We start from the raw sequence: 21,595 nt of genomic DNA, 5'->3' as shown, positions 1-21,595 counted from the left end.
TAGCTATTGTTACATTACATTTTAAACATCTGACAGAGGCTCTTATCCAGAGCGACTTACAATCAGTACATTGATTCAACTTAAGTAGTTAGTAACCAACTGGGTCGTACCTATTGTTTACAGCTACTGTCAATGTGATTGGACTGACTCACCTCTGGGCTGTGTTCAGAGCACTGGGCTGTAGCAAAGCGTCATAAAATGTTTTGCAACGGAAAAACGAAAATTAGCATTTTATTTTGGATGAATTCAGTTACAATTGGTTGAAGGCCGTATTCAGACTTAGTCGCTGTGTGTTACAATCTGAACATTGAAAGAAATTGAAAGGTCTGGAGGAAATCACACCATAGATTTTTACAACTAATTACTGTGCTTTGGTTTACGCTTAGCTTAAATGTAGCATAAGCTATAAGCCAACCATTACGCTAGCAACACAAGTCACCCTTTTGACTAACATTCTTTGTGAGTCTAGAGGGCAGAAGAGAGCTATTTTGATGGCGAAACACTACTTGCTTTGCATCAGAAACGCATTTCTACACCCGTTAACATTTTTCAGGGCATGACATTGACTTGAGTTTTGCCAAAATCACGAGAGGCCTCCAAACACACAGATTTACGGGGGTTCAGTATAGCTGTCAATGTGATGCAATGTTATTCATTTGTATATCAACTGACAAAGATGTTAAAAGCAATGCAAACGACTTCCCATCCTTGTTGCGGTACCACAGTGGGTATGCCTCACCCCTCCTCTTGTCCCTGAAAGACTACAGTATTGTCACACCAGATACATCCCATGTGTAATGCGAGTTCATCACAGAGAAAAGACATTCCATTACGCTGCAGGTGTCAGGTCAATGGTTCAAGGGCTTTCGCCTAATCTTCAGTCCCGGTCGGTAACTACTGCTGTGAGGCGTTGAAAGGCTCACATATGTTTTCACCGCTGTGTCAAGTCGCACATCATTTGACGTGTCCTACTTGGAAAGGCTTGGTATGGCTCGCAATGGCTCGCAAATCCACATCAAACAACGTGAGATTATATGCCTTTTTCTTGCCTACTAATCAGACTCCAAACCTATCCAGTTTTCTGTTCATATTGATCTATTACCTGTATGGCTTTCCAACAACAGGAATTCACACCGTGATCAGTATGTTAGGAAGTAGTGGACAGACCACACAGGGAAGGGAGCCCAGGAGCTGTTTGGGTCCAGGGGGAGAAGAAGAGTAGTGGACAAGGGAGGAGAGGAGGGCGAGAGAGAGCAATGGATGGATAGAGTGAGGGATGGGGGGGTTGAGCAAGGTTACATTATCAGTGTTTTGTGTGCTCAGTGGGCTGACCAACCACTGAGCGCTCGTGTTTGCGCGTGTGCCTACTAAAGACCTCTCTGCTCAGCCGGTCTGCTCTCCTCTGCGATGATGAGATCCGTGACAGATGCTTTCTCGATAGGAAGAATCCCCCAGAAGCCTTTGGCAGGACAGAACACACAGGTCGGTGAGGCGCCGTTTCCATTGTGGCTGCGTCCCAAATGGCACCGTATTCCCTTTATAGTGCACCACTTTTGACCAGGGCCCTCATTGCACGACAAAGGGAATAGGGTGCCATTTGGGACACACTAAGTCAAGGGGCTGGATGGGGCCGGGGTGAAATATTGATGTTAATGTCTTCAAAAGGGGGAAAATATGACTGGTCTCTTACAAGGGAGATTCCAAATGTTCTTCATGTGTATCCGCGGGGGAGGTGATTTTATATCCTAACGCTTAAGTTCAGGTGTGCGTGTGCATGTGTGTACGTACATACACTACCGGTCCAAAATTCTAGAACACCTACTCATTCAAGGGTTTTTCTTTTCTTTTTACTATTATCTACATTGTAGAATAATAGTGAAGACCTCAGAACTATGAAATAACATATGGAATCATGTAGTAACCAAAAAAAAGTGTTAAACAAATCAAAACATATTTTATATTTGAGATTCTTCAAAATAGCTGCCCTTTGCCTTGATGACTGTTTTGCACACTCTTGGCATTCTCTCAACCAGCTTCACGAAGTTGTCACCTGGAATGCATTTCTATTAACAGGTGTGTCTTGTTAATTTGTATAATTTTTTTCCTTCTTATTGCATTTGAGCCAATCAGTTGTGTTGTGACAAGGTAGGGGTGGTATACAGAAAAAGACCAGGTCCATATTATGGCAAGAACAGCTCATTTCAGCTCATTTCAAGAACTTTGAATGTTTCTTCATGTGCAGTGGCAAAAACCATCAAGCACTATGATGAAACTGGCTCTCATGAGGACCACCACAGGAAAGGAAAACCCAGAGTTACCTCTGCTGCAGAGGATAAGTTCATTGGAGTACAGCCCAAATAAATGGTTCACAGAGTTCAAGTAACAGACACATCTCAACATCAACTGTTCAGAGGAGACTGCATGAATCAGACCTTCATGGTTGAACTGCTGCAAAGAAACCACTACTAAAGGACAGCAATAAGAAGAAGAGACTTGTTTGTGTGTTTCTTGGCCCAAGCGCTGGTCCTTTGGTCCGATGAGTCCAAATTTTGCTCATCTTGTTTGCTTTTAGTGGGACTATAATTTGTTTTTCTACAGGAGAACCTCCAGGCTGTGTAAAGGCTATTTGACCAAGAAGAAGAGTGATGGAGTGCTGGATCAGATGGTTTGGGATGAGTTGGACGGCAGAGTGAAGGAAAAGCGGCCAACAAGTGCTCAGCATATGTGGGAACTCAATCAAGACGGTTGGAAAAGCATTCCAGGTGAAGCTGGTTGAGAGAATGCCAAGAGTGTGCAAAGCTGTCATCAAGGCAAAGGGTGGCTACTTGAAAGAATCTTAAATATAAAATATGTTTTGATTTGGTTAACGCTCCGGTTACTACACGATTCCAGATTTTATTTTGTAGTTTTGATGTCTTCACCATTATTCTGCAAATGTAAAAAATAGTCAAAATAAAGAAAACCCCTTGAATGAGTAGGTGTGTCCAAACTTTTGACTGATACTGAATGTGTGTGTTTGTTGCAGGGGAGGTGATAACTCACAAAATAAACGTCTTCCTTTGCTACATTAGTATTTTCCGTCTTCACTCTGGCTAGCTACCCCCCAGGAAGTGGACTTTAGTGGAGCCCAGTGCTATGTTCTCCTCTGAATGGCTGTTCACTGGGGTGCATTTCATAACGGATCTCTCTGCTCTCTGTGCTGCAGCAGCCTCAACATATGGGGCCCAAGGGACAATCTGCACCAGCCACCAATTTATCAGCTCATATCCACACCAATGCAGACTGACACACTCAAGGATGCATCGAAACGGAGACGCAAGCATGCATAATCACACATATATGCGCGCGTGCGCGCGCACACACATAGAGAAACACTATACACACACACACCCGTCATGATTTTCTAAAATGACTGAGTTGATAGCAAGGTTTTTCTTAAAGGTAATGTCATCACGTGGTTCTACACAGACATTTCCCTTTTCTATGCTCTGATTTTGTTCTCATTTATTTGAGGAAATGTTTTGTTTTGTCAAATCTACATTTGTACCCAAATGTAAAAAAAATAATGATGTTCTAGTTGTTCAGAAATGCATCTGTAGCAAAAGTGGAATTGTAATGACCATATGCATTGTAGTTGTACATTTCTGGCAAAGTTTGATACAATAAAACGTTTATTTTTGAACATGACATTTTTTTTTATGATATAAAGTAAATGCATAATAAACAGTAAATGAAAAAATATTGTTGTAGAATAATAATTACATAAATTTATAAATTATTATAATGCATTTTTTATTTGTATTTTTTTTACATATGAATAATGTAAACTTGTATTACTTATCATATATTTTATCATAAATTATTATTAATACACATTTTAGACTTGATAAGATGGCTGTTGACTTTTCTAAATAAGTGGAAAGGGGACAGGATCAATCAGAGGAAGGAGGCTGAGGGAGTGTGTTTTCTAACCACAACATCCTTGTCCTAGGGTACAAGGCTGGGGCTGGGGTGGCTCGACCTCCTTCTGGAACACCCCCCTCCCCCGCCTAGCCCCACAGCCCTGCCTGCTCGCGAGGAGCCGTTTGTGGGGAAATGGATCGGGCTTTGTTTTCTTTCCCTGGAAATCTGCCTCGGAAAGTTCTGACAAATGAGCAGCACCTGAATCCCCCCCCCCCAAGTGTCAGCCCAGAGGACGCCCCCTCCTTCCTCAAACACATGCTCACGCCTCACGTATGCAAGTGTAGTAGTGCTTTTAAGTCCTTAACACATACTGCACTGTATACAGTACACATACACACTGTATACAGTACACATGCACACTGTATACAGTACTCATACACACAAGACATTATTGTAATAGTAATGATAGTATTTATTTTCTAGAGCACATTTCCCATCCTCAATGTGGAATACACAATTATCTTCTTTAATTAAATTCTCTATACTTTTGAAATTCAGTTTATTTTCTTTACTTTAAGAATCTTTTCTCCAAGCACATTGGTCATGTTCACTGCATGTGCTCCTACTTCCCAGACGTCTGTCTGATTTGAGCCGGAGCTGGACAGAGAACAGCTAGAAAATGACAGATCGAGAGGGGAACAGTATTTCAGATCACGGACCAGGTCAGACAGGGAGAGGGGGATGAAATGGCACCAATACAGAGGGAAGAGGGAGAGCGAGTGTTGGCCGATAGAGCTATTCAGGAAGAAAGTGAGAGGGGGAGGGAGGAGCGGAAGAGACGTTTCATGAATATGGAAGGAGGAGAGACTGGGTTGTCCTGCGTTTAATGATATGAGAGTCATTCAGTCAGAGATTGCATCCCAAATGGCTACCTATTCCCTATACAGGCCCCTACCTTTGGCGAGAGCGCTGGTCAAAAGTAGTGCACTATAATAGGGAATAGTGTGCCATTTGGAATGCTGACAGAGAGGTGTTCAGAAGCCTAACATGTTGTGTGTGAGACAGTCGTTTTGGCGGTGGGTTTGGCTTTTTTCAGACCTTATGGGGGGGCCCCGCGAAAATGCGGTACGCCACTGGTGAGAGAGAGAGAGAGAGACTTTGCGCGTGGGTCGAATCGAGCGTCATTCCAAGTGAAGCAGTGAGCTGACTAAACGACAAAACCAGTTCATTTATTAGTCCTTCCAGAGCAGAGCTATGTTGAAGTCCCAAATGGCACCCTATTCCCTATATAGTACACTTGTTTTGACCAGGGCCCATAGGGATCTGTATAGGGAATAGGGTGCCATTTGGAACAGACCCACGATTATAATATTTTTTTGCCTTTATTTTCATTTTTTCCCATTGCAGTTGATCTTAGGGTACTTTAAGAGCGAGAAAAAAGGAGCTGATATTTGCCTTATTCAAGACTGAATGAGAATTATTGTTGGCTCTCGGCCAGGCATGTCTAAAGGGCAAACGGTGTGTTTCATCATCCTGAGGTTGAGGTTTGGCGGGAATGAGCTTGATTAGAACAATCTTCCACTTTCACCTCGGCTAGGAACTAAGCCCACTCCTCTTCTATAGTCTGCGTCCCAAATGGCACCCCATTGCTTATATCAGGGGTTCCCCAACTTTTTTGCTTTGTGACTTGCCAATTTCAGTGTCTTTTGAGTCGTGATCCACCATAGGTTTTAAGAGGTGGAAAAACATACACAGACCAAAGAATACGTTTTTTAAAAAAAAAGCAAATTTCCTATTTTGACAGCTATGTTCTTATGCTTAAACATATTTTTTTTTTTTATGAATGGCGGCCTTTTATTTTGCTGATTGTAGGTAACTCTGGGTCTTCCTTTCCTGTGGCGGTCCTCATGAGAGCAGGTTTCATAGCGCTTGATGGTTTTTGCTACTGCACTTGAAGAAACTTTCAATGTTCTTGAAATTGTCTGCATTGACTGACCTTCCTGTCTTAAAGTAACGATGGACTGTTGTTTCTCTTCGCTTATTTGAGCTGTTCTTGCCATAATATGGACTTGGTATTTTACCCAAATAGGGGCATCTTCTGTATACCACCATTACCTTGTCACAACACAACTGATTGGCCTAAATGCATTAAGAAGGAAAGAAATTCCACAAATTAGCTTTTAAGAAGGCACACCTGTTAATTGAAATGCATTCCAGGTGACTACCTCAATGAAGCTGGTTGAGAGAATGCCAAGAGTGTGCAAAGCTGTCATCAAGGCAAAGGGTCGATACTTTGAAGAATTTCCAATATGAAATATATTTAGATTTGTTTCCCACATTTTTTGGTTACTACATGATTCCATATGCGTCATTTCATAGTGTTGATGTCTTCACTATTATTCTTCAACGTAGAAAATAGTACATATAAAGAAAACTATTGATTGAGTAGGTGTGTCCAAACTTTTGACTTGGTACTGTATATTTTTCCAACACACAATGTCGTCCCGTGACCCACCTGGACCCCCAGTTTGGGAACCACTGCCCTCTATAGTAGCCCAATTCCCCATAGGGCTCAGGTCAAAGGTAGTTCATTATGCAGGGAATAGGATGCCATTTGGGATGCTGCCATAGGCTACATACCTGTCAGAACTGGTTCCAGACCTGGGTTGAAATAACATTTGAAAGCTTTCAAATACTTGTATTATTTTCTTTAGCTTGCCTGGAGTTGCCACCTCCTTAAATGCTACTTTTACCCTTTTGGGGAATTTCTATTGGTTTCATTCTAATAGGAAAGCTCGATAAGCCCAGCGAATTAAAATGATTTCAAATAATATTATAACCAAGGTCAGACGGGTTCTGTGATTCTTTCCCCTGTCTCACCGTGGTGCATTTCCCTGTGGAATAAAATGTCGAGAGGAAAGAGAGATGACCCACTGTCGTTTTGATTTAGCTCCATTTTTGTTCTTTTTAAGAGTGGCATTTTTAGCTGTTGAGAGGAGGGGAAGGGAGTGAGTGTTTATGTCTGTGTCCTAAATGGCACCGTATTCCCTACACGGCACACTACTTTTGACCAGGGCCCCATGCCCTGGACAAGAGTAGTGCGCTATGCAGGGAATAGGGTGTCATTTGAAACATAGCAGAGGAGGGGTTTATTTGTCATTGTGAGTTTGCAGAGTTCATAGTTAGCAAGCAATGCTGTGCTGGTGGGAGCGAGAGGTTTGCCATCGGTCCTCTAAAAACAACAAGCCTCTCCTGCCAAACTTCCTCGCTAATTAGCGGAGTATGTCACACGCTGCATCACATCAAAAAGGAAATGGAAAATTGACAAATTAAGCGTGTGTGTGTGTGTGTGTGTGTGTGTGTGTGTATACACTATATATACAAAAGTATGTGGACACCCATTCAAATTAGTGTATTCGGCTATTTCAGCCACACCCATTGCTGACAGGTGTATAAAATCGAGCACACAGACATGCAATCTCCATAGACAAACAGGCAGTAGAATGGCCTCACTGAAGAGTTCAGTGACCTTCAAATGTCTTCCCTGCTAAAGCTGCCTCGGTCATCTGTAAGTGTTGTTATTGTGAAGTGAAAACGACTGGGAGCAACAATTGCTCAACCGCGACGGCGTTGGCCACACAAGCTCACAGAATGGGACCGTTGAGTGCTGAAGCATGTAGCGCATACAAATCGTCTGTCCTCGGTTGCAACACTCACTACCGAGTTCCAAACTGCCTCTGGAAGCAATGTGAGCTCAAGAACAGTTCATCTGGAGCTTCATGAAATGGGTTTCCATGGCCGAGCAGCCGCACCAAGTTTAAAATCACCATGCGCAATGCCAAGTGTCGGCTGTAGTGGTGTAAAGGTCGCCGTCATTGGCCTCTGGAGCAGTGGAGTGATGAATCACGCTTCACCATCTGGAAGTCCAACGGAATATCTGGGTTTGGTGGATGCCAGGAGAACGCTACCTGGCCCAATGCATAGTGCCAACTGTAAAGTTTGGTGGAGGAGGAATAATGATCTGAGGCTGTTTTTCATGGTTCAGGCTAGGCCCCTTAGTTCCGTTGAAGGTAAATCTTAACACTACAGCATACAATGACAATCTAGACAATTCTGTGCTTCCAACTTTGTGGCAACAGTTTTGTGAAGGCCCTTTCCTGTTTCAGCATGACCATGCCCCCGTGCACAAAGCGAGGTCCATACAGAAATGGTTTGTTTGGAAGAACTTGACTGACCTGCACAGATTCCTGACCTCAACCCCATCGAACATCTTTGGGAGGATTTGAAACGCTGACTGCGAGCCAGGCCTAATCGCCCAACATCAGTGTCCGACCTCACTAATGCTCTTGGGGCTGAATGGAAGCAAGTCACTGAGCAAATCAAGAATGGAGGCTGTTATAGCAGCAAAGGGGAGATCAACTCCATATTAATGTCTATGATTTTGGAATGAGATGTTTGACAAGCAGGTGTCCACATACTTTTGGTGCCATAGTGTAGTGCATTCGGAATGCATTCAGACCCCTTTACTTTTTCCACATTTTATTACATTACAGCCTTATTCTAAAATGGATTAAATACAAAACATCCTAATCAATCTACACACAATACCCCATAATGACAAAGCTAAAACAAGTTTTTAGACATTTTTGCAACAAAAAAAACCCCAGAACTCTTATTTACTTAAGTATTCAGACCCTTTGTTATAAGACTCAAAATTGAGCTCAGGTGCATTCTGTTTACATTGATCATCCTTGAGAAGTTTCTATAACTTGGTTGGAGTCCACCTGTGGTAAATTCAATTGATTGGACATGATTTGGAAAGGCAGACACCTGTCTATATAAGGCCACACAGTTGACCGTGCATGTCATTGTAAAAACCAAGCTATGAGGTCGAAGGAATTGTCCATAGAGCTCCGAGACATGATTGTGTCGAGGCACAAAACTTCTGCAGCTTTGAAGGCCCCCCAAGACCACAGTGGCCTTCATTCTTAAATGGAAGATGTTTGGAACCACCAAGACTCTTCCTAGAGCTAGCCGCATGGCCAAAATGGGCAATCGGGGGAGAAGGGTCTTGGTCAGGGAGGTGACCAAGAACCCAATGGTCACTCTGACAGAGCTCTAGAGTTTCTCTGTGGAGATGGGAGAACCATCCAGAAGAACAACCATCTCTGCAGCACTCCACCAATCAGGCCTTTATGGTAGAGTGGCCAGATCGAAGCCACTCCTCAGTAAAAGGCACATTACAGCACGCTTGGAGTTTGCCAAAAGGCACCTAAAGACTTTCTGACCATGAGAAACAAGATTATTTGGTCTGATGAAACCAAGATTGAACTCTTTGGACTGAATGCGAAGAGTCACATCAGGAGGAAACCTGGCACCATCCCTACAGTGAAGCATGGTGGTGGCAGAAGCATCATGCTGTGGGGATGTTTTTCATAGGCAGGGTCTGGGAGACTAGTCAGGATCGAGGGAAAAATGAACAGATCAAAGTACAGAGAGATCCTTGATGAAAACCTGCTCCAGAACACTCAGGACCTCAGACTATGGCGAAGGTTCATCTTCCAACAGGACAACGACCCTAAGCTCACAGTCAAGACAACGCAGGAGTGGCTTGGGACAAGTCTCTTAATGTCCTTGAGTGGCCCAGCCAGTGCCGGGACTTGAACCCAATCGAACATCTCAGGAGAGACCTGAAAATAGCTGTGCAGCGACGCTCCCCATCCAACCTGACAGAGCTTGAAAGGATTTACAGAGAAGAATGGGAGCAACTCCCCAAATACAGGTGTGCCAAGCTTGTAGCGTCCTACCCAAGAAGATTCAAGGTATTAATCACTGCCAAAGGTGCTTCAACAAAGTACTGAGTAAAGGGTCTGAATACTTGTGTGATATTTCAGTTGTTTTTTTAAAATACATTTGCAATTTCTATAACCCAGTTTTTGCTTTGTCATTATAGGGTATTTTCTGTAGCTTGATGAGGGGAAAAAACTATATAATCAGTTTTAAAATAAGGCTCCAACACAGGGGAGGGGTTTGGATAGTATTCAAATAATTTTCACAACCTACCTCTGGTACATTCATACATTTCAGCAATGCAGAGTCAGCAGTGTTCTGCATTGCATTCAATCTAAGACGCATTATTTACTCTAAATTAATTAATGTCAATTAGTTTCCATTTGTGTATCAGTTAGGCCCCATAACTGATGGAAAGAGAAGATTGAAAGGAATGTGTAGAATTGCATTTTAATGAAACCGCAACGTCTTGAATGTTGATTCTTTAACAGTATTAGTATGTTTTACATTTTGTTGGGGAATTTCCAGAGAGTGTCAACCGGCTCCTTTTAGTTTTAATTAAAATAAACCCTGTAAATTTGATCAAACTATGTCTGGGTTCTTTAAATGGTGATTTATTTCAATTCTTTTTTTAGGGGCACATTTCTGGGCCCACTTAACATGTCTTAATGTGTCAGTTGTTGAGTGTCATTAATACCACATTGACAAAGCTTGTCCCTCCCTTTTAAAAAAAAACTTAAAGCCTTATATAATGCTTTATAACTTGTATGGTGGGCCTTTATACAGTCTTATGATAAGGTTTATATTATGTCATATCTCTATGTATCAAAATGTCATTTGACTCAAAATGGCTGGTACTTCTGAAAGCCAATAAAACATTGACAGACAGCACTGTCTTCTCTATAGTCACAGTAACTTACCCAGAGGTGTCAATCAGGGGGGGTGGTCCAAGCCCAAGCCAAGCTCCAGCATCCGGGGACTAAGCTCAGCCACTTTGTACATTTACCTGGACACTTTATTTACATTTTATTTTATTACAACAGGTTGCAATCCATCAGCCTTAGACACACACACACACACACACCCCTTCCACTGATGGGGGGGAAACTGTCACCGCGTCAGCCACAGCTAGTCTGGGGAGTTGAACTTGACTGAAACATATGTCTTCAATTTTAATAGCTCTCTCTCTCTCTCTCTCTCTCTCTCTCTCTCTCTCTCTCTCTCTCTCTCTCTGTCTCTCTTTCTTTCTGTCTCTCTCTGTTCGCCCCAGATGGCCTAAAGGGGGGGAATGTTGCCTGAGAAGCGGCGTTTCATGTAAGAATAATTTGTGTTAAGTAGCTGGGCGATCTGTTTGTTACGCTAGAGCTGACACTTGGTTTATGTTTCTTGAGGAGGATGATGGATGAAGCAGGAGTTGATGCTAATTAGCCTAAATTGTCGCAAAGAATGCAAGAGGGGGCTGGCCTGTGCCCAGTACGGCCCTGTGCCTGCCGCGCTCACGGCAGCACAGCCCAGGACAGTTTCCATTGTTCCTGCCTCTTCGCACTTTGGGCGTAATTGAATGGAGCTTGTGGCCATTCATCATTGTACTGGGCCGGGCTGGGCAGCAAGAGGCAGTGGCAGGAAATAAATGGCCAGGGCTGTGGCTGGAGCAGGGTCGTATTCAATAGGCACCAAAGGGAGGAAAATAGACTTTAGAGAGGGACGAGGGACTGTACTTGTCCAATAAGAAACGCGTGCGTTTTTTTTTTCCATTGCTGAAACGTTTTGCTACGTTTTGTGCACTAATGACTACCAGGCTATTAGTCGTTGGATGTTGATGGAGGGTGTTACTCCCCCCCCCCGACTAATTAAGAGACACAACCGGAGTCCAGCGGGGCATGACATAGATGGTTGCCAAATGACCTGCCCTGACTTTCAAACCCCTCCGTCTCTCCTCGCTGACAGTCTGACCGCGAAGAAATTAGTGTCCCTGTCGCCGTCGAGCTTCCCTACCCTGTGTTCCTGTGCTTTCTCGTCGCAGGTTGATAGTGTGCCCTTGCAGACTCTCACAGACGTGTTACTCTGTCACTTTGACATCATGGAATGAAAACAAATAAAAAACAAGAAGCAAATAGACCCACTTGTGTCCGTGATCGATCTGAGAAGATAGAGATCTGAGAAGATAGAGATCTGAGAAGATAGAGATCTGAGAAGATAGATCAGAGGGTAAGATGGAATTCTCACCGTATTACATAGAGTTACACAGGTAGCCTACCTGTAGGGGTTAGGGGCTATGGGTTGATCTGGGACTGTGTGGTATTACCTAGGAGGGTGTCCTTCTCTACTCAGTGTCGCTCACCTTAATTCGTTTTTGCTGCTTTTCCCACCCCGTTTATTTTTCCCCCATTTGCTGTTTTTCTAGCAGGAACCGCTGGGGGGGATGTGTGGAAAAGACTTACACAAATACTTGGAAACTGTTCCAGCAGCTTTGCGTTGGAGTGATGCTTGCGTAAACCAGCCTGCACACACACACACACACACACACGCACACACACAGTCCTACTCTTAGCAATGCGGGAGATGTGAGTGAGATTCCTTGCCGCTTGTGCATGAAATGATTTTGCTCATACATTTCAGAGCCAACCAAACACTGGTGGTGCACAGCGCTCACACACGGGGCCGAACACCCTCTGCTCCATTGGGCTGTTGGTGGGTTCTGTTCACCAAGAAGCAGCGAGCCTGGCATGTTGCATTGAACCCAACAACACAACATGCCTGACCCCCCCCCCCGATCGCAGCTAGAACATAACCAACGTTGCATCTGCTAGTCATTAACCTTTCTGAGCATGTACAATACAACGCGGCCGTAAACAAAACGGCATCGTTGTAACAGCCCAGAGTGGATGTGTAGTGTCAAAGTCCTATAACAGAGAACAGAGCAAGGTTCGGGAAGTACAGTGGGGAGAACAAGTATTTGATACACTGCCGATTTTGCAGGTTTTCCTACTTACAAACCATGTAGAGGTCTGTAATTTTTATCATAGGTAAACAAAAATCCAGAAAATCACATTGTATGATTTTTTTTAAAGGAATTAATTTGCATTTTATTGCATGACATAAGTATTTGATCACCTACTAACCAGTAAGAATTCCGGCTCTCACAGACATGTTAGTTTTTCTTTAAGAAGCCCTCCTGTTCTCCACTCATTACCTGTATTAACTGCACCTGTTTGAACTTGTTACCTGTATAAAAGACACCTGTCCACACACTCAATCAAACAGACTCCAACCTCTCCACAATGGCCAAGACCAGAGAGCTGTGTAAGGACATCAGGGATAAAATTGTAGACCCGCACAAGGCTGGGATGGACTACAGGACAATCGGCAAACAGCTTGGTGAGAAGGCAACAACTGTTGGCGCAATTATTAGAAAATGGAAGAAGTTCAAGATGATGGTCAATCATCCTCGGTCTGGGGCTCCATGCAAGATCTCACGTCGTGTGGCATCAATGATCATGAGGAAGGTGATGGATCAGCCCAGAACTACACGTCAGGACCTGGTCAATGACCTGAAGAGAGCTGGGACCACAGTCTCAAAGAAAACCATTAGTAACCTGCAGCGCACGCAAGGTCCCCCTGCTCAAGCTAGCGCATGTCCAGGCCCGTCTGAAGTTTGCCAATGACCATCTGGATGATCCAGACGAGGAATGGGAGAAGGTCATGTGGTCTGATGAGACAAAAATATAGCTTTTTGGTCTAAACTCCACTCGCCGTGTTTGGAGGAAGAAGGATGAGTACAACCCCTTATAATCTCCACCCGGCACAGCCAGAAGAGGACTTGCCACCCCTCATAGCCTGGTTCCTCTCTAGGTTTCTTCCTAGGTTTTGCCTTTCTAGGGAGTTTTTCCTAGCCACCGTGCTTCTACACCTGCATTTCTTGCTGTTTGGGGTTTTAGGCTGGATTTCTGTACAGCACTTTGAGATATCAGCTGATGTACCAAGGGCTATAGAAATACATTTGATTTGATTTGAACACCATCCCAACCGTGAAGCATGGAGGCGGAAACATCATTCTTTGGGGATGCTTTTCTGCAAAGGGGACAGGACGACTGCACCGTATTGAGGGGAGGATGGATGGGGCCATGTATCCCGAGATCTTGGCCAGCAACCTCCTTCCCTCAGTAAGAGCATTGAAGATGGGTTGTGGCTGGGTCTTCAAGCATGACAACGACCCGAAGCACACAGCCAGGGCAACTAAGGAGTGATAAGGAGCATCTCAAGGTCCTGGAGTGGCTTAGCCAGTCTCCAGACCTGAACCCAATAGAAAATCTTTGGAGGGAGCTGAAAGTCCATATTGCCCAGCGACAACCCCGAAACCTGAAGGATCTGGAGAAGATCTGTATGGTGGCGTGGGCCAAAATCCCTGCTGCATTGTGTGCAAACTTGGTCATTAACTACAGGAAACGAATGATCTCTGTAATTGCAAACAAAGGTTTCTGTACCTTTTCTGATGTATCAAATACTTATGTCATGCAATAAAATGCAAATTAATTACTTAAAAATCATACAATGTGATTTTCTGGATTTTTGTTTTTGATTCCGTCTCACAGTTGAAGTGTACCTATGATACAAATTACAGACCTCTACATACTTTGTAAGTAGGAAAACCTGCAAAATCGGCAGTGCATCAAATACTGTAGATATGGAGTGGACGTATGTTCAACCTCACAGGGAAGGGAGACGCTAACAATGACGAGGTTTTGCGGTCCTTCGCTTGCAGCCTAGTTCAGGGTGATTTGCGTAGCCCATTAGTTTGGCTCTGTACCCCTCAGGATGTTTCATGCTCTGTTTGTTTAAATGGTCACTGCCGGCATCCGCTAAATTTAGCATTTTTTTTCAACCAATAGCGACTGTAACTCAACCTGATATTAGCATGTTTTAAATGTCATGCCCAAATCATCACCAAGAAACTTCGTCCAAGTCATTATTTGAACTTTTTTTGCCATGTTTTCAGTAGATATTGTGGCCAAATATGTTTTTTCTATGGTTTGGGTTGGGTTCTGATTTGGCTGATTTCTGTGGAGTGATGGAGGCTAGGGCTTGAGGGGTGTTGGGGGTGGGTGAACAAGGAAAGGGATGAGGAGAGGAAGTGAGTTAGGCTCGGATGGGCGAGAGTGAAACTTTAGTATGATTGAGTTAAGAGGGGAAAGAGCAGGGAGCCCTCAGGCTGCAGTGCCATCCAGCCACTCGGATCCTGTGTATGTACACATGGCGGTTCTGTCGTGTGTGTGTGTGTGTGTGTGTGTGTGTGTCTGTACACGGCGGTCTTGTAATGCTAGCCCAGTCAGTAGAGGGGAGATTGTGATGGAATTATTTGGTCTGCCTAACCTGATTGGCATATTGTGTACATGGAGCTTGTGTGGTGCCATGTATATTAGTTTGGTTCTAGGCTATCATAGTGTGCTTCCCCTTTTCTATATGTCCCATTTCATAGACACATATCCCTTTTTATAATGGATAAGGCTTTACAACATCATTTAAATGTTGTCCTTATTCCGAGGCTTAAGGGGTTTTCAGCAGTCCTGCTGTTGCATAGTGATACTGCTAGAGAGGAAAAGTCAAGTGTCTCGCTCATCTCTCTCATTCTCTTTCTCTCTCATTCTCTCATTCTCTTGCTCTCTCATATTCTCTCTCTCGCTCTCTCTCTCATATTATCTCGCTCTCTCTCTCATATTATCTCTCTCTCTCTCTCTCTCTCGCTCATATTATCTCTCTCTCTCTCTCATATTATCTCTCTCTCTCTCTCTCATATTATCTCTCTCTCTCTCTCTCTCTCATATTATCTCTCTCTCTCTCTCATATTATCTCTCTCTCTCTCTCCTCATATTATCTCTCCTCTCTCTCTCTCATTATCTCTCCTCTCTCTCTCTCTCTCTCTCTATAATTCTCTCTCTCCTCTTTCCTCTCTTTTTTCTCTCCCTCATCTCCTCTTTCCTCTCTTTCTCTTCTCTTTCCTCTCTCCCCTCCCCTCTCTTTCCTCTCTCTCTCTTTCCTCTCCTCTCTTTCCTCTCTCTATCCCCCTCTTTCCTCTCTTTCCCCTTCTGCTCTCTCTCCTCTCTTTCCTCTCTCCTCTCGCTTTCCTCCCTCTTTCTCTCTTTCCTCTCTTTCCCCTTTCTCCTCTCTCCTTCTTTCCTCCTCTCGATTTCATCCCTCTATCTCCCCCTCTCTCTCCCCCTTCCGCTTTCCTCTCTCCCTCTCCTCTCTCCTCTCTCTCCTCTCCTCTCTTTCTCTTCTCCTGCCTCTTTCCCCTCTTTCCTCTCCCTTTCCTCTCTTCTCTCTTTCCTCTTTCCCCCTCTTTCCTCTCCCCTCTCTCCCCTCTCTCCTCCCCTTTCCTCTCTCTCTCCTCTCTTTTCTCTCTCTCTCCCCCCTCCTCTCTTTCCCCTTTCTCCTCTCTCTCCTCTCTTTCCTATCCTCTCTTTCCCCTTTCTCCTCTCTCCTCTCTTTCCTCCTCTCGATTTCATCCCTCTATCTCCCCCTCTCTCTCCCCCTTCCGCTTTCCTCTCTCCATCCTCTCTTCTCTCTTTCCTCTTTCCCCTCTTTCCTCTCCCCTCTCTCTCCCCTCTCTCCTCCCCCTTTCCTCTCTCTCTCCTCTCTTTTCTCTCTCTCTCCCCCCTCCTCTCTTTCCCCTTTCTCCTCTCTCTCCTCTCTTTCCTATCCTCTCTCTCCCCTCTTTCCTCTCTTTCCTCTCTCTCCTCTCTCTCATTCTCTCTCCTCTCATTCTCTCCTCTCTTTCCTCTCTTTCTCCTCTCCTACCTCTTTCCCCTCTCTCCTCTCTCTCTCATTCTCTCTTTCCTCCCTCTTTCGCCTCTCTCCTCTCCCTTTCCTCTCTCTCCTGTCTTTCCCCTTTCCTCTCCCCTCTCTCTCCTCTCGCTTTCCTCCCTCTCTCCTCCCCCTTTCCTCTCTCCCCTCTCTCTCCTCTCCCTTTCCTCTGTCTCCTGTCTTTCCTGTCTTTCCCCTCTTTCCTCTCCCCTCTCTCTCCTCTCGCTTTCCCTCCCTCTCTCCCCTCTCTCACTACCCCTTTCCTCTCTCCCTCTCCCCCTTTCCTCCCTCTCTCTCTCCTCTCCCTTTCCTCCCTCTCTCTCTCCTCCCCCTTTCCTCTTTCCCCTTCCCCCCTTTCTTTTTCTCTCCCTCTCCTCCATTTCTCCTCTCTCCTCTCTTTCTCATTCTCCTCTCTCTTTCCTCCAACTACTTCCTTCCTTCCACACACTCTCTCTCTCTCGTTATTTATTCTCTCTCTATATATTTATCTCTCTCTCTCTCATTATCTCTCTCTCTCTCTCTCTCTCATATTATCTCTCTCTCTCATATTATCTCTCTCTCTCTCTCTCATATTATCTCTCCTCTCTCTCTCATTATCTCTCCTCTCTCTCTCTCTCTATAATTCTCTCTCTCCTCTTTCCTCTCTTTTTCTCTCTCCCTCATCTCCTCCTCTTTCCTCTCTTTCTCTTCTCTTCCTCTCTCCCCTCCCCTCTCTTTCCTCTCCTCTCTCTTTCCTCTCCTCTTCCTTTCTCATCCCCCTCTTTCCTCTCTTTCCCCTTTCTGCTCCTCTCTCCCTCTCTTTCCTCTCTCCTTCTCGCTTTCCTCCCTCTTTCTCTCTTTCCTCTCTTTCCCCTTTCCCTCTCCTCCTCTTCCTCCTCTCGATTTCATCCCTCTATCTCCCCCCTCCCTTCCGCTTTCCTCTCTCCCCTCCCCTCCTCTCTCTCCTCTCCTCTCTTTCTCTTCTCCTGCTCCTTCCCTCTTTCCTCTCCCTTTCCTCTTCTCTCTTTCCTCTTTCCCCTCTTTCCCTCTCCCCTCTCTCCCCTCTCTCCTCCCCCTTTCCTCTCTCTCTCCTCTCTTTCTCTCTCTCTCCCCCCCTCCTCTCTTTCCCCTTCTCTCTCTCTCCCTCTCTTTCCTATCCTCTCTTCCCCTTTCTCCTCTCTCCTCTCTTTCCTCCTCTTCCATCTTTCATCCCTCTATCTCCCCCCTCTCCCCCTTCCGCTTTCCTCTCTCCCCTCTCCTCTCTCTCTCTCCTCTCCTCTCTTTCTTCTTTTCCTGCCCTCTTCCCTCTTTCCTCTCCCTTTCCTCTCTTCTCTCTTTCCTCTTTCCCCTCTTTCCTCTCCCTCTCTCCCCTCTCTCCTCCCCCTTTCCTCTCTCTCTCCTCTCTTTTCTCTCTCTCTCCCTCTCTTTCCCCTTCTCTCTCTCCTCTCTTTCCTATCCTCTCTCTCCCCTCTTTCCTCTCTTTCCTCTCTCTCCTCTCTCTCATTCTCTCTCCCTCTCATTCTCTCCTCTCTTTCCTCTCTTTCTCCTCTCCTACCTCTTTCCCCTCTCTCCTCTCTCTCTCATTCTCTCTTTCCTCCCTCTTTGCCTCTCCCTCTCCCTTTCCTCTCTCTGTCTTTCCCCTTTCCTCTCCCCTCTCTCTCCCTCTCGCTTTCCTCCCTCTCTCCTCCCCTTCCCTCTTTCCCCCTCTCTCTCCTCTCCCTTTCCTCTGTCTCTGTCTTTCCTGTCTTTCCCCTCTTTCCTCTCCCCTCTCTCTCTCTCGCTTTCCTCCCTCTCTCCCTCTCTCCTACCCCTTTCCTCTCTCCCTCTCCCCCTTTCCTCCCTCTCTCTCTCCTCTCCCTTTCCTCCCTCTCTCTCTCCTCCCCCTTTCCTCTTTCCCCTTCCCCCCTTTCTTTTTCTCTCCCTCTCCTCCATTTCTCCTCTCTCCTCTCTTTCTCATTCTCTCTTTCCTCTCTCTCCTCTCTCTCTCATTCTCTCTTTCCTCCCTCTTTCGCCTCTCTCCTCTCCCTTTCCTCTCTCTCCCTTCCCCTCTTTCCCCTCTTTCCTCTCCCCACTCTCTCCTCTTCCCTTCTCTCCTTCCCCCTTCCCCTCTCCCTCTCTTCCCTTCCTCTTCATCCTCTCTCTCCTCTCCCTTCCTCCTCTCTCTCTCCTCCCCCTTTCCTCTCTCCCCTCTCCCTCTCTCTCCTCTCCCTTTCCTCTGTCTCCTGTCTTTCCCTTCCCTCTTTCCTTCCCCTCCTCTCGCTTTCCTCCCTCTTTCCCTCTCTCCTACCCCTTTCCTCTCTCCCCTCTCTCCTCTCTCTCCCTCCCCTTTCCTCCCTCTCTCTCTCCTCCCCTTTCCTCTTTCCCCTCTCCTCTCTTTCCTCTTTTTCTCTCCCTCTCCTCCATTTCTTCTCTCTCCTCTCTTTCTCATTCTCTCTTTCCTTTCTCCCTCCCCTCTCCCCTTTCCTCTCCCCCCTCTCTCCCTCCTCTCCCTTTCCTCTCTTTCCCCTCTCCTCTCCTTCCTCTTTTCTTTCTCCCTCTCCTCTCTTACTCCTCTTTCCTCTCTTTTCCCTTCCTCTCCTTCTTTCTCTCCCTCTCCTCTCTTTCTCCTCTTTCCTCTCTTTCTCCTCTCTCCTCTCTTTCTCATTCTCCCCTCTCTCCTCTCCCTCTCCTCTCTCCTCTTTTTTTCTCTTCCTCTCCTCTTTCTCCCCCCTTTCCTCTTTCTCATTCTCTCTTTCCTCTCTCCTCCCCTTTCCTCTCCCCCCTCTCTCCTCCCCCACTCTCTTTCCTCTTTTTCTCTCCCTCGCCTCTCTCCCTCTCCTCCTTACTTCCCTTCCCTCTCTTTTCTCTCCCTCTCCTCTTTCTCCTCTCTTTCCTCTTTCTCATTCTTTCTTTCCTCTCTCTCCTCTCTCTCCTCCCCTTTCCTCTCTCCCTCTCTCCCTCTCTCTCCTCCCCTCTCCCTCTCTCCCTCTCTCCTCCCCTCTCTCTCTCTCTCTCCCCCTCTCTTCTCTCCCCTCTTTCCTCTCTCCTCTTTCCTCTCTCTCTCTCTCCCCTCTTTCCTCTCTCCTTCCTCTCTCCCTCTTCCTTTCTCACCCCTGTCTCCTCTCTTCCTCCCCCTTTTCCTCCCTCTCTCTCCTCCCCCTTTCCTCTCTCCCCTCTCTCCCTCCTCCCTCTCTCTCCTCTCCCTTTCCCTCTCCCTCTCCTCTCTTTCCTCTCTTTTTCTCTTCCGTCTCCTTCCTCTCTCTCTTTCCCTTCCTTCCTCCTCTCTTTCCTCTCTTTGTCCTCTCTCATTCTCTCTTTCTCTTCCCTCTCTTTCCTCTCCTCTCTTTTTTCTCTCCCTCCTCTCTTTCTCATCTCTCCTCTCTTTCTATCTTCCTTCCCTCCCTCCCCTTTCCTCTCCCCTTCCCTCTCTCTCTCTCTCTCTCCTTTCCATCTCCCTCTTCCCCTCTCCTCCCTCTCCTCTTTTACTCCTCTTTCCTCCCTTTTTTCTCTCCCTCTCCTCTTTCTCCTCTTTCCTCTCTTTCTCATTCTCTTTCCCTTCTCCCTCCCTCTCCCTCTCCTCTCTTTCTCCCCTCTTTCCTTTCTTTCTCATTCTCTCTTTCCTGTCTCCTCCCCTTTCCTCTTCCTCTCTCCCCTCTCTCCCCTCTCTCTCTTCCTCTCTCTCCCTTCCTCTCTCTCCCTCCTCTCTCTCCCCTCTCCCTTTCCTCTATTTCCCTTTCCGCCCTTCCTTTTTTCTCTCCCTCTCCTCGCACTCCTCTTTCCTTCCTTCCTCTTTCTCGCTCCCTTTTCTCTCCCTCTCCTCTCTATCCCTCTTTCCTCTCTTTTCCCTCTTCCTTCCCTTCTTTCTCTCCCCTCTCCTCTCTTTCCTTCCTTCTTTCTCCTCTCTTTCCTCTCTCCTCCCCTTTCCTCTCTCCTCTCTCTCCTCTCCCTTTCCTCTCTTTCCCCTCTCCTCTCTTTCCTCTTTTCTCTCTCCCTCTCCTCACTCCCTTTCCTCTCTTTCTTTACCTCTCCTCTCTCCCTCTCCTCTTTTACTCCCTTCCTCCCTTTTTTCTTTCTCTCCCTCTCCTCTTTCTCTCTTTCCTCTCTTTCTCATTCTCTTTCCTCTCTCCCCCCTCTCTCCTCTCTCATTCTCTCTCCTCTCATTCTCTCCTCTCGCTTTCCTCCCTCTCTCCTTCCCCTCTCTCCCTCTCTCCCTCTCTCTCCTCCCCCTTCCTCCCCTTCCTCCCTCCCCCTTTCCCTTCCTTCCTCCCTCCTCCCTCTCTCTCCTTCCCTTTCCCTCTTCCCTCTCCTCTCTTTCCTTCCCTTCTCTCTCTTTCCTTCCTCCTTCCTTCCTTTCTTTCTCCTCTTTCCTTTCTTTGTCCTCTCTCATTCTCTCTTTCCCTCTCTCCCTCTCTTTCCTCTCCTCTCTTTTTTCTCTCCCTCTTCTCTCTTTCTCCTCTTCCTTCCTTCCATCCTCCTTTTCTGTCTCCTCCCCTCTCTCTCTCTCTCTCTCTCCTCTCCCTTTCCTCATTTCCCCTCTCCTTTTTTTTCTTCCCCTTTCCTCCTCACTCCTCTTTCCTTCTTTTCCTTCCTTTCTTTCTCATTTTCTCTCTTCCTTTCCCTCGCTTTTCCGTCCTTCCCTCTTTCCTCTCCCCTCTCTCTCCTCTCGCTTTCCTCCCTCTCTCCCCTATCTCCCCCCTTTCCTCTCTCCCCCCTTTCCTCTCTCCCCCCTTTCCTCTCTCCCCCTTCCCTCTCTCCCTTCCCTCTCTCCCTCTTCCTCTCTCCCCTTTCCTCTCTCTCTCTCTCCTCCCCCTTTCCTCCCTCTCTCTCTCCTCCCCCTTTCCCTTCCCCCCTCCCTTCCTCCTCTCCTCCTCTCCCTTTCCCTTCCCTCTCCCTCTCTTTCCTCTCTTTTTCTCTTCCTCCTCTCTTTCCTCTCTTTCTCTCTTTCCTTTCTTTGTCCTCTCTCATTCTCTCTTTCCTCTCTCCCTCTCTTTCCTCCTTCTCTTTTTTCTCTCCCTCTCCTCTTTCTCCTCTCTCCTCTCTTTCTCATTCTCTCTTTCCTGTCTCCTCCCCTTTCCTCTCCCCTCTCTCTCCTCTCCCTTTCCCACTTCCCCTCTCCCTCCCTTTTTTCTCTCCCTCTCCTCTC

At 46.2% G+C, this 21,595-nt stretch overlaps 1 protein-coding gene across 10 annotated transcripts in view; it reads left to right on the top strand.

Annotated features, from left to right (window-relative positions):
• Positions 1 to 21,595, top strand: part of slc25a21 (solute carrier family 25 member 21) — a 259,138-nt gene that overhangs the window by 21,686 nt on the left and 215,857 nt on the right. For 4 of the 10 annotated variants that reach the window (XM_036954588.2, XM_021573850.3, XM_090210936.1 and 1 more), the window contains exon 3: positions 10,964 to 11,007. The exons of the other annotated variants lie outside the window; for them this stretch is intronic. In XM_036954588.2, coding sequence (XP_036810483.1) covers positions 10,964 to 11,007 — 44 coding nt within the window. The remainder of the gene's footprint in view (positions 1 to 10,963; positions 11,008 to 21,595) is intronic. 10 annotated transcript variants of the gene reach the window in all.

The sequence above is a fragment of the Oncorhynchus mykiss genome, chromosome 19 (genome assembly GCF_057628025.1).
Source record: "Oncorhynchus mykiss isolate SJ-2025 chromosome 19, ASM5762802v1, whole genome shotgun sequence".
Taxonomy (NCBI): Eukaryota; Metazoa; Chordata; class Actinopteri; order Salmoniformes; family Salmonidae; genus Oncorhynchus; species Oncorhynchus mykiss.
This window is presented reverse-complemented; position numbering and strand designations above follow the sequence as displayed.